Source organism: Gasterosteus aculeatus, chromosome 17 (assembly GCF_964276395.1).
Source record: "Gasterosteus aculeatus chromosome 17, fGasAcu3.hap1.1, whole genome shotgun sequence".
Lineage (NCBI taxonomy): Eukaryota > Metazoa > Chordata > Actinopteri > Perciformes > Gasterosteidae > Gasterosteus > Gasterosteus aculeatus.
The window spans coordinates 21299628-21313698 of NC_135705.1; the positions used below are offsets into that span (position 1 = coordinate 21299628).

Genomic DNA, 14071 nt, shown 5'->3' on the forward strand with positions numbered 1-14071 from the left:
GCATTCGTCATACTGCATTCAGCCTGCAGTGTACTGGAAGCATTTAGTCATTTCATATGATCGATAAATAGTCTGAAATTGGAACACATCAGCATCGACGTAGATGACTTTCCCCTCCGTGTCCACAGTTGTCAGCTCTGGGGTCGGAGGTCGAGGCGAGCTGAGTCTGGCGGAGGTCCAGTGCCACCTGGACAAAGAAGGTGCGTCCGATCTGGTCATCGATCTCATCATGAACGCCACCAGCGACCGCATCTTCCAGGAGAGCATCCTGTTGGCCATCGCTCTGCTCGAGGGTGGAAACACGGTCATCCAGGTAAGTGCAGGTGCAGAGCGCAGACAGCGTGGAGGAAGAGCGGATGTGTTAATGAGGTCCTGCACGCACACACATCGCGTGCAAATAAATGCAACCAAAAACACCATTAGTCTCAGAGAGGCACGAGCAGAATGTCAACGTGGAGATGTTATCTGCAGGGGTTCAAAGCTGTGGTTTGGAGAATTCAAGTCACTCAGCCTCAAGGGGGGGGGGTGAAATGAACATGCTGAGTATCTGGCATGTTTGAACATAGTGACATTTGAGTTGAAGGTGAGTTTATTTTTGAGCGCAGCGAGAAAAAGTGAGTTTGGGCCTCGTAGAGGAGAATGGGAAGTCCGAATGGAAGAGGAACCGCAGTCTGGTGAGGGGGGTCAAAGCTGTGCAGCCAAACGCGCCATCGCCGCCCCACAGCCAGCCGGGGGTTGCTAAGGCAACGCTAACTCTTTGCAAACCTCACAGCAGGCAGGTGACGAGGAGAAGGGAGCTGTTAAAACTGCATTATATCAGCCAGTGTGCGCGTGCGTGCACATATGCATATGTGTGTGTGTGTGTGTGTGTTCCCATATGCTGCATGGACCAGGCGTGCGAGTGCTTGCTGCTTCAAAGCCGTCTAACGGTGTATTCCGGTTTAGTGGTTTTTGCCTGTGAGCTGTTTTGTGCTCTCTTGCATGAACAGGCCTGTTGCATAATAGACCACTATTTGCATAGTGCTCTGACAAAAGATGGGAATCCTGGATTCGTTTCCCATTCTTGCTCTCACCTTTGTCATTGTGAGGATTTTATGAATAGAAACAAGTGCACTATTTTCACACTACTGAAGTGTAATTATGCAGCATATCTGCCAGTAAAAGTAACTCGCTGGAAGCTTCCTTTCTGACTGAACAGGAAAACACAAAGAAAACATTTCAACCGTTACATAAGCTGCAACCTGCCTCGCCGCCCGGCTAATGACGGCCAGTCAGCTGCGTCCTCCTGAGAGATCCCATCGACTTCAGTAGCTCTCCTGTGCTCCGCTTCCTTCGGCCTCAGCGCAGCGACTTGTCCACTTAGCTGTCATTTCATTTCAGGGCACCATGAAGAAGCTCATTGTCTCCTGAACGTAGCCTGTGTCGTGCATATTGAAGAGGTTGTGGGACTTTTGTGTTTGTGTTGCACCACACGTCGGCGTTCGTCTTATCAATGTGAATGCTGGCGTTTCACAGGTACCAACAATTCATTTACATGCGACTGGGATGAGGCGGTTCTCTCACCTTACGGTTGTGAATCAAAGTCAACTCGATATGCTTTGAGGTTTATTGGCGGAAAGAATGAGGAGACACAATTATATAGATGTAGCTTGTGTCAGAATTTAACGGCCTTTAGTCCTTTAGTCATTCCGTCATGGTCCGGGACGAGGGAGACAAGTGGGCTTTGTTGAGCAATCGTGTTTGTCCGGATTCACTTAACAGATCAGCAGACGCACCACGTTTCCCCGTGTTGCATGAGGACGGGTCGCCTGCCTCTCTTTAAGACAGAAGGCTGTTTGTCTTGACAACAACATGCCCCCTGATGCTCCGAGCAGTCTGTTTATTTGTTTTCTCGAGAGGTAAACCGGGGACGTTGTCTAGCCAACCAACAAAAGCAGCATAGATGAGATGCTAGTGGAAGATGTTGGGCGCAGAGCAAAACTCATCAATACATATTTATTAGTGGGTGAAGAAATGTTGTTTGTATATTCTCACCCTAAGATGGAAAATAGGATTTTATTTTGTGCATCAGATAATAACTCCAGTGCAGGGACACGCTGTCCCTCAGTACATGTAATATGCTCATTGCTTCCCTCTAATCCAACGTCCCTCGTTCGCTCTGTTAGCTTTGTTAGCACCGGTAGCTTCAAGCAGCCGATCCAGCCGTCGCTGAGCTGTTTGGGCTAAAATACTTCACAAAGAAACGGCAGATTTATAATTGAGTGATTTAACAGAGAATAATGTTCTTCTGCTATTTTGGCTCATGAATTTTTGACCTGATGTGACTTTCCATAAACAACCATCACCATTGGACACAAGTCAACACGTTGAATCTCACGACAACCTCCAGGTTGTTGTTCAGCTCGAGACCAATAGTGAAACTCAAACAGAGGTGGCGTGCATAGACCGTATCACATGCACAAATCTACAGTCTTGCATTCTCATGTGTGCACCACATTAGCACACTCACAGTGCTGGAGATATATTTAGAGGCTGCAGAGCTTATTCCAAGAGCAGCCTTTGGAGAAGGAGCGTGTGTCTTATGGAAGAGAAGCTCAGCTCCTCCATCCATCCACTCAACACCGTCTCTGTGACCTCAGATCCGTAACTGTTACAGGACCCAACAGGTGCCACCGCTCTTTCACAATAGGCCTGTTGTGGCACGCCAGCCCCCCCCCACATCTGCACCGGCCATGCTCACATTACATCTACCTCTTGGAAAGCTTTAAAAAGCTTCTGCAAAGTGTGTTTCCAGGCATCCGTGTCATCAACACACCAGCTCTCTTTTTACCCGGGGGGGGGGGGTGGGGGGGGTTCTCCTTTTAAAACTCACCATGTCGTTTGCTTAAGACCGTCGATCCTGCAGCGACATCACTGCGTTCCCAAACTGTTCTCGTTGTTGTTGAAGTCATTGGATAGTTTTTCTGGGCTTGTTGCTTTGTCGTGGCTTCACAGAGCGGATCACCGTGGTTACCAGCTGGGTGGGGGGGGGGGGCAGTACGCCACCCGAGGCCCTCCAATGAGCACAGGAAGGGCTTTGTCGCTCGCCAAGGTGTCGGGCGGGACACGGGAGAGCTGGTGGTGTAAACAGGCCTTACATAACCGGCCCGTGTGGATGCCAGGAGCAGGGGGGCAGCTGAGGGAGAAGCACATGGGGGCGGGGCAGTAATCCGGAGGCCCGGTTGTGCCAGCGTGTTAAACGTGTAGAGTCGCAGAGGGATCTACTAGTCGTGCTGAACATTAGTGGCAGCCGCTGGGGGCCTGAAGGCAGAGCACCTCTGGGGGACGAGCCCCCTGCCGAGGGACCATTTTCTTTACAGGTGACTCCCAGTTCACGTCAAGAACTGGAGGCTGAATTCCAAAGGTCCAAAACCAGTTTCTGTGAAAGTGGTAATCGTGTCCCCTTTAGCGCAGATAGTGAAGTTTACTTCTTACTTTGAAGAATCCGTAAAGGCATTTCTTGCATTTGTGCAGCAACCATTGAATGTCACCTGACTTACAGTCTGAAAACATGTACGAGGGGAACCAATCGCTGCAAGCAGCTGAGGCCCGCTTTCAGTGTTTGACAGGTTCTGAGGCTTCGTGCTTGGGATACTCAGCCCTTCTTCAGCTGTCTGATCGTTGCATGTTGTTCCTCTTTGCCCTCATTGTGTGACAACAAGTGTCAACAAAACCGTTCCCTTCACATCTGTGCAGAGATTGCGTTTTTAGAGCCGTAGTCATGAGATCCATTTAATATGGTAATGTTGTAAAGCTGCTACCCTGGAGCTGTTGTCTTAATCAGATCACTCTGGGTGGATGACTCGTAAACAACAACACGTTAAAGCTCGGAAAACAAGCGATGGTTAACTGCTGCATGAAAGAGGACGACGACTCTGATTTGCCCAATAACATTAAGTGGCCACCAGAGTTTATCTCATTGGTCATCGGTGTCCTCGCAGGAAGAAGGTTGTATTTTGTTTCGCTGGATGTCTTTCCCCTCTTTTGGAAACTTGAGCTGGAGAAGTTGAGCTGAACGTTGAACCAGTCTTATGTAATAGGCTTTCAAAACCGCCCCAGAATCCATTGGTGCGATAACCAGGGCCACCGGCACCGCTCCTCCCGTCTACGGACCCTCCCCCCGCTCACACCGCACGCTCGCGTCGTGGCGCTCTGGCGCTGGAAAGTAGGGCAGGGTTTTCCCCTCTGCACTGCTCGCCCTCTGTGTGCTGATGTAACGGCGTTAGCGCTGTGTGCCCTCGCTGGAACCACTCAGCTGATTACAGGTCTTATGTAAAGAGGGATTGTGGACTGGACGGAGCATATGAGCCCATTGCAGAATAAACAATATCTCCGTGCAAGGTTTTCAGACTAGATGCCCTCCGTGTATTGAGGCAAAACCTCGACTTCACAAATGTCTGACTGGCGCTGAATCGCGTTGTGATTGAGGCACAGCTGAAAAGTCAGCAATCAAGTGAGGCAAATTCGCTGTTTCCACAGCTGCTGTTACCTGCGCTGTGCATTTGCAGGTATTTTAGTCCTCAGGGTGCAGTGGTGTGCAGAAGATGGTGTGAAATCAGGTGCGCGAGCTGAGACCTCGAGGAAGCTTCTGTATCTGTGCTACGCAGACACCACGAAAGAGACAATGATGTGAAAATGAGACTTTTCAAGACCCCGTTCTCTGTTCAAAGGGGAAACATTGCTGGTAACATGTTGATTTTGCCTCCAATCTGCATTAGGGATAAAACAAGAGAGCAGAACATGGTGTGTTAACTACAACCAGTAGTAACTGTTTGGTGTAACACCAAAAAAGTGGAATAAATGTAATATTCACCATCCTCTCTTTGTTTTTTTTATCCAGCGGTCATTCTTCGAACGTTTGACTGGAGACAACAAATCCGAAAAATTCTTCAAGGTGTTTTACGAGCGCATGAAGCTGGCCCAGCAGGAGATCAAAGCCACGGTGTCGGTCAACACCAGTGACCTCGGCAGCAAGAAGAAGGACGAAGAGCCACCTGACAAAGACGCGCCAGCGCGCAAAAAAGGTGATTATGGCCAGAAAATCCACCTCTGTCATCTTGTGTGAACGTGGAATTTAGACTGTTTGAATACAAATTGTGCTCTCTACAGATATTCATTTTATTTTTTTAATTAAAAATCATTTTTTTACAGTATTTATATTTCCTTTATTGATGTGTATAAAATGTTCTGTACGCATGTAACTCCGTGTCTCTGTGCTCAGTGAAGGACGTGCTGCTGGTGGCAGTGGTGACCGAGGAGGTGAAGGAGCAGCTGGCTGAGGCCTCCGCCGTCACCAAGAAGGCCTTCACCACCTACCGACGCGAGGCCGAAGCCGAGGAGCACCAGACGGCCGCCGACGGTACGCCCGTCCCAACTCCTGACAAGAGCCAGGAGGAGGGCGAGATGAGCGTCATCATCACCATCATGCAGCCCATCCTGCGCCTCATGCAGCTGCTGTGTGAGAACCACAACAGAGAACTGCAGGTGAGCCGTCCTCCCCAGAACCCCCAAGCAACCCCCACCCTCCCGCCTCGCCCCCCTGAACAAACTAAAGACACACTCCCTTGACTAAAAAACACAAAACAAACTGTAGCACTTACATTGTACTTGTAATGTCTTATCTGTAGCGAGTTGTAAACCGGCTTGTTTGATGCTGATGTCGTGTTCTTCTGGGTTCGTGTCCTTATGGTTTAAATGCACTTATTGTAAATCGCTTGGAATGACATGTATTGTAATGTTCCGACCTTCTGTCACCACACTCGGTTACGCAGAAATGAAACCGCGGAGAAAATAGGCCCCGTTTGCAGAACGTCCTGATGCAGCCGTTTCCAAACCTGGTGTGTGTTGGTTTCACTATGAGGAGTGTGCTGGTGAAAGGGATAGATTCTGCAGACCAGACAGAACACTTCCTGCTCCCACTGTTGCACCTCAAACCCTCGCAGCTCCTCACTGAAGGTCGTTGGTTGAGCGCTCGGCGCCGTCCGTTGAGACCAGCAGGAGAAGCGGCGCGGACGGTCGATTCCTTGAGGTGTTTTGTGTTCTCTGGCTGTGTGCGCTGACGTGCTTTAAAGTGGAAACCCTGATCTGCATCGCACATACCTCGAGTACAAAGACACTGCACTGTCCTGAAAACCAGGGGGAATAACGTTGGTCCTGAGGTTGCACCACAGTCAGCGTGAGCTTCATCTCCTTCCATCCCCAGAACTTTCTGCGCAACCAGAACAACAAGAACAACTATAACCTGGTGTGTGAGACGCTTCAGTTCCTGGACTGCATCTGTGGCAGCACCACGGGCGGACTGGGGCTGCTGGGACTCTACATCAATGAGAAGAACGTAGGACTCATCAACCAGACCGTGGAGAGCCTGACTGAGTACTGCCAGGGTCCCTGTCACGAGAACCAGGTGATGCATCTGCACACACAAACATGCAAAGGCACGTGTGTAGAGTCACTCTACAGAGCCTTGTTTTCACTTGTGTGAATGCTGTGTTCTTATCGAATGCTGGAGACAGAAAGATCTTCTGCTCGTGTCAGAGACCCTTTTCCTCTTTAGTAGTGGAAGTCATTTGTGCGGCGTTATCTTGCCGAGCACTAAAGCCCTGCAGGCCGACTGGGCAGCGAGGGTTTTTCCTCTGCATGGCCTCTCACATGATGGTGGTGTGAAGGAAGAGCAACGTACTGCTGGAGGGCAGAACTTATTTTAGCAACTTAAAGAAAAGCCCCTATAACAAATATCTGCACGGCTTTAAATGTATTTTTCACGGCTCGTGTTCCTTCTAGTCAGACAGTCAGAGCCATCTATGCTTTGTTGTTCTACCGCTGCCTTGATTGGTTAGCTCGTGTCATTGAGTGGCTTTGGTGAATAACAAGAGCTGTGTAGTTTGACCCCTGTCATCAGTACGTGACCTGTGCCCTTGTGCCAGGCTGCTATCAACAAAACACCAGCAGCCTCAGACAGCATTCAATGTTCTATGTCATTTTATGTCGAGTGTTGCTGTCAATCAGAATGACTGATTACATAGTGTTTAAGGTGTTTGCGTAATACTGGTATCTCTCCTGTTCTTTTGTTCATCTCGTTGGTTCCACAGAACTGCATCGCCACCCATGAATGCAATGGGATTGACATCATCATCGCTCTCATCCTCAATGACATCAACCCCCTCGGCAAGAAGAGGATGGATCTGGTGCTGGAGCTCAAAGTGAGCGCTCATTGATGACACTTCCAAAGCCCTTTAGTGTTACATAACCGGCATGTCCGTGTTTGATGTTGCTGCTTGCTGATAAATGCTGTGGAACCATGTCAGATATGTTTGTAAGTCTGATTTGACATGCAAATGTTTTTACAAAACATCATCATGAAGAACTCCACCTGCATATCGGATAATAAGAGTAATTACTTAATGTACTGTATGAAATGATCCCGAGTGCGCTCGTCTTTCTGCAGAATAACGCCTCCAAGCTTCTTCTCGCGATTATGGAGAGTCGCCATGACAGCGAGAACGCAGAGAGGATTCTGTACAACATGAGGCCCAAGGAGCTGGTGCGTGCAACATCATGTCAATCATCTCGCCGCATCGCGTGGTTCTCATGTGACCGTGTGTCTCCCTGCAGGTGGAAGTGATCAAGAAGGCCTACATGCAGGGGGAGATCGAGGTGGAGGAGCCGCAGGAGGGCGAAGGCGAGGAGGAGGAGCACTCCGCGTCCCCACGCAACGTCGGCCACAACATCTACATCTTGGCACATCAAGTAAGTCACGAGCTGCGCGTGGACAAAACATTATTCACTAATGACTTCAATCCCAGTTGTGAAACGGCAGCGTGGATCCGCACCCTGCAGCCGCACCGCAAACAGACGGAACATTGAGCATTCAGAGGAAAGAGTAAACGGCGTGTTTGTGCCGTGCCCAGTCGTTAAGTACCAGCAATGTTGGCTCACATGCCAGTTAATGAATGGGCCAAAGAAAACGATCTCTGCGTGCCTTTGGATCAATCACCGATCTGTTTAGCATTGATTGATGCTGTCATTTCAGTTAGCCCGTCACAACAAGGAACTGCAGGCTATGCTGAAGCCGGGCGGGACGTATGGAGAGGGTGATGAGGCCCTGGAGTTCTACGCCAAGCACACAGCCCAGATCGAGGTCAGTGGACCGAGCCATGTCGGAATTAACTTAACAAAGACAAAAACGTCTCCTTTGTCCGCACGCCGTCTGACCCGTATCTCAAGTACAGTCAGCGAGAGGAATGCGACATTTTGGCCCCGCAATTGGCTCAAGGCATGTGATGGCGTTTCTCCTGCCAGTCACATTGTGTACCGAGCGGCAATCACCTTCGGCGTGTCATCACGTCTCCCTCAGGAGAAGGAATGCTGACAATCGCTTCCGCTATCAGGCCCTTTTCAAATAAATACACCCTTTTTATTTGTGTTGCTGAGTAGAGTTTGTGAGAAAAACCAGACGGTGTAATGAACAAACGGATAACTGATTTAAATTGAAGCACATGTTCTTAGTGGTGACCAGACCACATGTTCTGGTTGTGTCCAGATCGTACGGCTGGATCGCACCATGGAGCAGATCGTCTTCCCCGTGCCCAACATCTGCGAGTTCCTCACCCAGGAGTCCAAGCTGCGCGTCTACTACACCACGGAGCGGGACGAGCAAGGCAGTAAGATCAATGACTTCTTCCTGCGCTCTGAGGACCTTTTCAACGAGATGAATTGGCAGAAGAAGCTGCGAGGTACTCAAGAGGCTTCTGGTGACACCAACACGGTTCCCTGTACGTCCTTTTCCTCAAGTCTTTATCTCTTAGTTCCTGGTTTACACACTGTCCCTTTGCAGCCCCTCAGGCCCCTGCAGTGCCCCCCTCCCCTCCATACACTCCATAAATGTTCCATTCAACATGTTGGCATCATGTGTGAGAAGGAAGTGGAGGTCCGCTGAATGTCACAGTGGAAGATCTGTCTGATCTAGAAAACTCTTCCTCCTTTGTGTGTTTAAAAGCCAAAGATACAGTGAACGGGAGACTCGATTTTGTTGTTTCTCTTTTATAGCTAAAAGAGTTTTATTATTTCGTAGTGTTCTCAGAAAAATTCATCTATAACATCCGTCCTATTAATTGTCTGTGGAGAAGCACAACACTTTATACTTAATTACGTCACAAGTTTCAGCATTAGCACAGTTTTACGTCGATGTAGGAGGGTTAGCTGGTGGATACTAATGGCCGTGTATGGTGTCCATGGAAATAATGATATCATGTATTCATTTGTACACATGGAAACAGCCGCAGTTCCCCCTAAAAAGTGAGCAGGGAAATCTAAACATCTACTTCTAACTCTGTTCTGGGGCATCTCCAAAAGCATTGTGGGTAAAGACCCCTCAGAACTACAGACACACACAGAGGGGTGTACCACGAAGCGAGGCCGCCCGTCGGGCTTCAAGTCGGTCTTTGGGGTCACAGAGGCGGCTCTTTTCCAACTTGGCCGGATTGTGACACTCTGATTGAAATCGGTTATTAAAAGCGTATCTGAAACGGTCTGTTGCCTTTCTGACAATATTCTCTGAGCAATACAGCTTGTGAGCTGAGAGAACACGCTATACAGGCAAAGCCATTATGGGCCCTAAATCCGTAGTGCCGCCCAATGAAGCCGCAGGACGTTACCTGCTTTCAGTTGTCTTTTGTGCGCAGGGTTCTCCTCGCTCTTGCTGAACAGAAGACGCTTGTAGCATTCTCTGGTCTCTCATGTACTCGTTAGCGCTCACTGGGGTTCTCAGGATTAGTTGAGCCAGCTGCGTCCTCTTTGCCAAACACGAGGTCCTTAGCAAGAAGAAGGAAATGTCCTAATGCATTTGTAATGGTCACGCATGCAACAGGCTTCATGTCTGAGGCCTGGAGGAATGGAAGGGGAGAGACTGTGTAAACCTTGATAAGAAACATGTTATTGTGTTCCAATATAATTCTAATAATGATTGTATAAGTTGATTAAAAGCTAAGACAAAATAACTAAATATGTCCTATAAATGTGTAAATGCATGGGTTTTTTTAGCCAGGGGAGACTAATGTCATGTCGGTAAGTGTGATGTTTATATATATATAATTTGCTTCATGTGTTCCACCGGACGCTGATTGTTCCTTCTGTTGTTCTTTGAGGTCATTGTGTGCCCCATGAGTTGGCAGAAGGATTCCTGTACAATGACCTGTGTGAATTTCAACACCCAGCTCAGCCCATCCTGTACTGGTGCTCCAGGAACATGACCTTCTGGAGCAGCATCTCCTTCAACCTGGCTGTGCTCATGAACCTGCTGGTGGCCTTCTTCTACCCCCTGGAGGGAGTCCGTGGAGGTCAGTGGTCAATCCCTCATTGAGCAACAACAACAACAACAACAACAACAACACAGGGTTCAGTTTGACTACCGCCCCACGCCAGCTAGTGAAGCTCACCGTACATATTGTGCTCCATCAGAACAAAAGATTTGAGTTACAACTTGTGAAAGATGAGCTAGGTAACAAAACATCTGGCTCAAGTTGTCCTCGGATGCCCGAGTGACAGGGAGGGTGGGGCCGCTCTGGAAGGAGTTCCATGGAACCGCATTCCTCATATTTGGAGAGGAAGCACGATTGTGTTGTGCAATTATCTGTCTTGCACAACAAAACAATTCTGAGCTCATAATTGGACAGAAACCAATCATAATGATTAACCATTAATTAGGGTCGGTTTCCAGGTGTTTCCAGTGGAAAGACGTCGTACTGGGGAACGATTAGACGCTTTTCAGCTGATATTTTCTTCAACTCAAAAATGCAATCTGCATTGAGCACATAAACGCGAGGCCCTGCACAACAACAGCACCACGCTGAACCCTTCACCCTAAAATCCATTACAGAACGCCGCCATCGACCGCTCACACGCGTCCTCGAAAGGCTTTTAGTGGCTGCGTGGATTCTGAACAATGTCACTTTAGCTTCCGCCTGGACACGAGGACGCGTCCCGATGTGCCATTTAGGATCTTACAGTACACGTAAACTGCCTCTGGTGTTCAGTCTGCACAGGACAGAACGCCGTGTGCTCTCGTGCCTGTGGTTTGGGTGCAGCCTCACACCTCCCAAAGTGAGTTTCACCACAAGTGGAGGTGTGACGAGAATCCCAGCAGAAGATTTGCATCTCGAGTTGTTGTGGCCTCACAAACGGCAGAGACGTCCCGACACGGTTATTGATACCGTATCTGTTCTGAGCTTAAGACTCAAGTCTCTTAAGTCTCACTCTCACAACCTTTTCTCCACATGTGTCACTTCTGGCAGTCAGTTGTTGTGTTTGTGTGAAATACGAGACGCGATACCTTGCACACACTCACACAGAGAGAGAAAGAGTGATTGTCAGACCTTCTACCTTAAACTCATTTAACGTGCGTCATTGCAGCATTTGTTTAGTCAGTGAATCTGATCAGAGCTGCTGAGAATCACGTCACGGATTTTCTTCATGGATCCAAGTTTGTGTAGAAGAAGGTTGATGCTCACCAACCAAAACCACACACAACGTAATGATGATGATAGGTTCTAAAGGAGGTCGAGATGAACCATATATTCCTTGTGAATGAGCCTCTCTACTATTCACTCGTCAGGTCGGTCTGGTGTCTCGTACCATTCGCTGCATAACGTGAGGTCAAGGGACCCGAGTGCGTTTCTTCTCGCTGTCTGTCGTTCCTTTTGCTTTTGTCTCTCAGCTCTCCTTGTGCGCAGTGGCTGTGGCGATGTGAGAAGCTGCAGGCGTTAAAGCCGCCATTGTTCCAGTGCGGCGCAGCAGAGAGAAGACGCGCATTGTGATTTGCACAAACTTTCAATTGTTCCGTCCAGGGTCAAACGGAGAGCTCCCTTTTGTTTGAACTTCCTCACAGTGGAGCAGAAGAGACAAGAAAGACGTTGTTAGCTCGGCTTCAGAAGCTCCACACGGCTTTTCAGTGTCAAAGGTCCTCTGGGAACTTCACAGTTCATCCCGGGACACGCCATTGTTGGCAACAAAGTGGAGGGAAAAGAAAAAGCGGTTAACTGTTGAGTGGCGACGCGCACACACACGCTCACACACGCTCACACGTCTCCTGGATTCAATATGAGCTCAGATGGTTCTCATGTTCACTGCTTGTAAACCTTGGATGAACCGAGCTGCTCCATCGAACCTCGTCTGGGGAGGTTTCCTTCGTAGGTTTACTGGGACGCTTTATTTAACAAAGATGCGGTGGCATTTTTTCTACCTGTGCAGAAAACGGCTCTGCTTCTACATTCTGAAGCCCCTAAAATGTTTTTCAGTCCCGCCAAATAACATAATATAAAATAACATGCGACTCCCCTTGGAGTGATATTAGCAACGTCTGCTACAAACCGGGCTCGTCTATTGAGTGCAATGCGTCTAATCTCTGATCCTGCACCTTTAAACTGCAGATATGAAGTATAAGCATGATAACAAACCCCCGTGAACATTATTGTTCCAGCTTCACACCTCACATGCTGCTCAGCGGATGTTTCCTCCGGGCGGTTTGTTTGATGAGAAACCCTCGTGGGGATCGTCACCCAACCCTTGACCACAAGCCCCCCCCCCCCCCCCCCCCACCCCCCCGCTTACGCAACAAGGAGACGCTCTGAAAACAACAAGCTGTACTTCCTTATTGGTTTGTGTAGCAAAATGTCACGTAGGAGCAGTTCACTTCGAAGTCTGCTGGTGAAGCGAAAGGTCAGCCTCTATCTCCTGTGTGTGTGTGTGTGTGTGTGTGTGTGTGTGTGTGTGTGTGTGTGTGTGTGTGTGTGTGTGTGTGTGTCGGTGCAGAGTCCGAGCGCCCAGGACCATCCCCATGAATTCAGCTGGAAGTGTATTTTTAGCCAAGCGGTTATGCAACAAGTAGCTGTCATGTGATCTGCACACAGCGTGAAGGAGGAGACGCTCCGAGTGGAGAAAACCTGACTGACCTTTTCAACTTAAATGCATTGGTGTGCGAACAGCGAGGAGCTGCACTCGCACACTCAGGGTCTGGTGAGCTCATGATAACACTCTGCTGACCAGCAATGGCGGTTGTGCAAGAGCCAACATGCACACGCACAGAGAGGACTAACTTTTGATTCCCAGTCAGATAAGAGGAGTCTGCTTCAGTTTGGCCACTTTACTTCCAGTTCATTCTGGCACGCTCTGTAACGGCACACCTACAACTTACTAAAGTTGTGTATTTGCAGCTATGAAGACTTCAGAGGAAGAAAAATGGAGATTGTTCTTCTCCGAAAAACATTCGCCTCTTAAGTGTGCGTACAGGACGAGTTAAGGGGAAGCTGTCGTTACATTTCCTGATACACCGGTTTGTACAGAGGAGTGGCACATTCCCACCCGACAGCGTTATCAGCCTCCTGTGGACGAGGTCAAAGGGGAACGATACACTGATTTCACAGCTCTCCCAAATGTAACCTTCTTCATCCTCAGGTACGCTGGAGCCCCATCTGTCCGCCCTGCTGTGGATGGCCCTGCTGGTTTCCCTGGCCATCGTCATCGTCCTGCCTCAGCCTCACGGTATCCGGGCGCTCATCGCCTCCGCCATCCTGCGCCTGATCTTCTCCGTCGGCTTGGAGCCCACGTTGCTCCTGCTGGGCGGCTGCAACGTAAGCGCGCATCTGTGTGTTCACGCGGCGCTTCATTGCACAGCGGATGCTTGACTGGAGTTCCAGGAGAACGGCGGGGTCACATGCCAAACATCAGCGTAACATTGAACGTGTTGTTGCGCGCACATGGCAGGAACACGCATCTCCTAAAGGTGTTACGCAACATCAAGCATTCAGCCAGAGTCTGCGATCAAGTAGACGCAGTGGCTCAACAGTTGATGGAGCATTACAGCTTCTAGTAGATGTTGGGCATTAATGCATCACGTCCCACCAAAAGCTACTGTAAACCTTCTCAGTTCAAACTGTGCACCTTCATGCAGTTTCTAATGTCTCGGCCTGACGAGTCTTCTTTGTGGTGTCCTTGGTTCTCCAGTTGTGCAACAAGGTGATCTTCTTGACGAGCTTCGTCG

The 14071-nt window shown here is 49.1% G+C and overlaps 1 protein-coding gene across 22 annotated transcripts in view; it reads left to right on the forward strand.

Annotated features, from left to right (window-relative positions):
• Positions 1-14071, forward strand: part of itpr1b (inositol 1,4,5-trisphosphate receptor, type 1b) — a 55627-nt gene that overhangs the window by 31252 nt on the left and 10304 nt on the right. For 19 of the 22 annotated variants that reach the window (XM_078092452.1, XM_078092454.1, XM_078092462.1 and 16 more), the window contains 12 exons: positions 129-313; positions 4880-5063; positions 5261-5523; positions 6242-6442; positions 7128-7238; positions 7484-7579; positions 7651-7785; positions 8069-8176; positions 8579-8810; positions 10251-10373; positions 13486-13661; positions 14035-14071. The exon at positions 14035-14071 is cut by the window's right edge and continues 128 nt beyond it. In XM_078092452.1, coding sequence (XP_077948578.1) covers positions 129-313; positions 4880-5063; positions 5261-5523; positions 6242-6442; positions 7128-7238; positions 7484-7579; positions 7651-7785; positions 8069-8176; positions 8579-8810; positions 10251-10373; positions 13486-13661; positions 14035-14071 — 1851 coding nt within the window. The remainder of the gene's footprint in view (positions 1-128; positions 314-4879; positions 5064-5260; positions 5524-6241; positions 6443-7127; positions 7239-7483; positions 7580-7650; positions 7786-8068; positions 8177-8578; positions 8811-10250; positions 10374-13485; positions 13662-14034) is intronic. The other 3 variants (XM_078092465.1, XM_040205011.2, XM_040205010.2) reach the window with 1 other exon arrangement.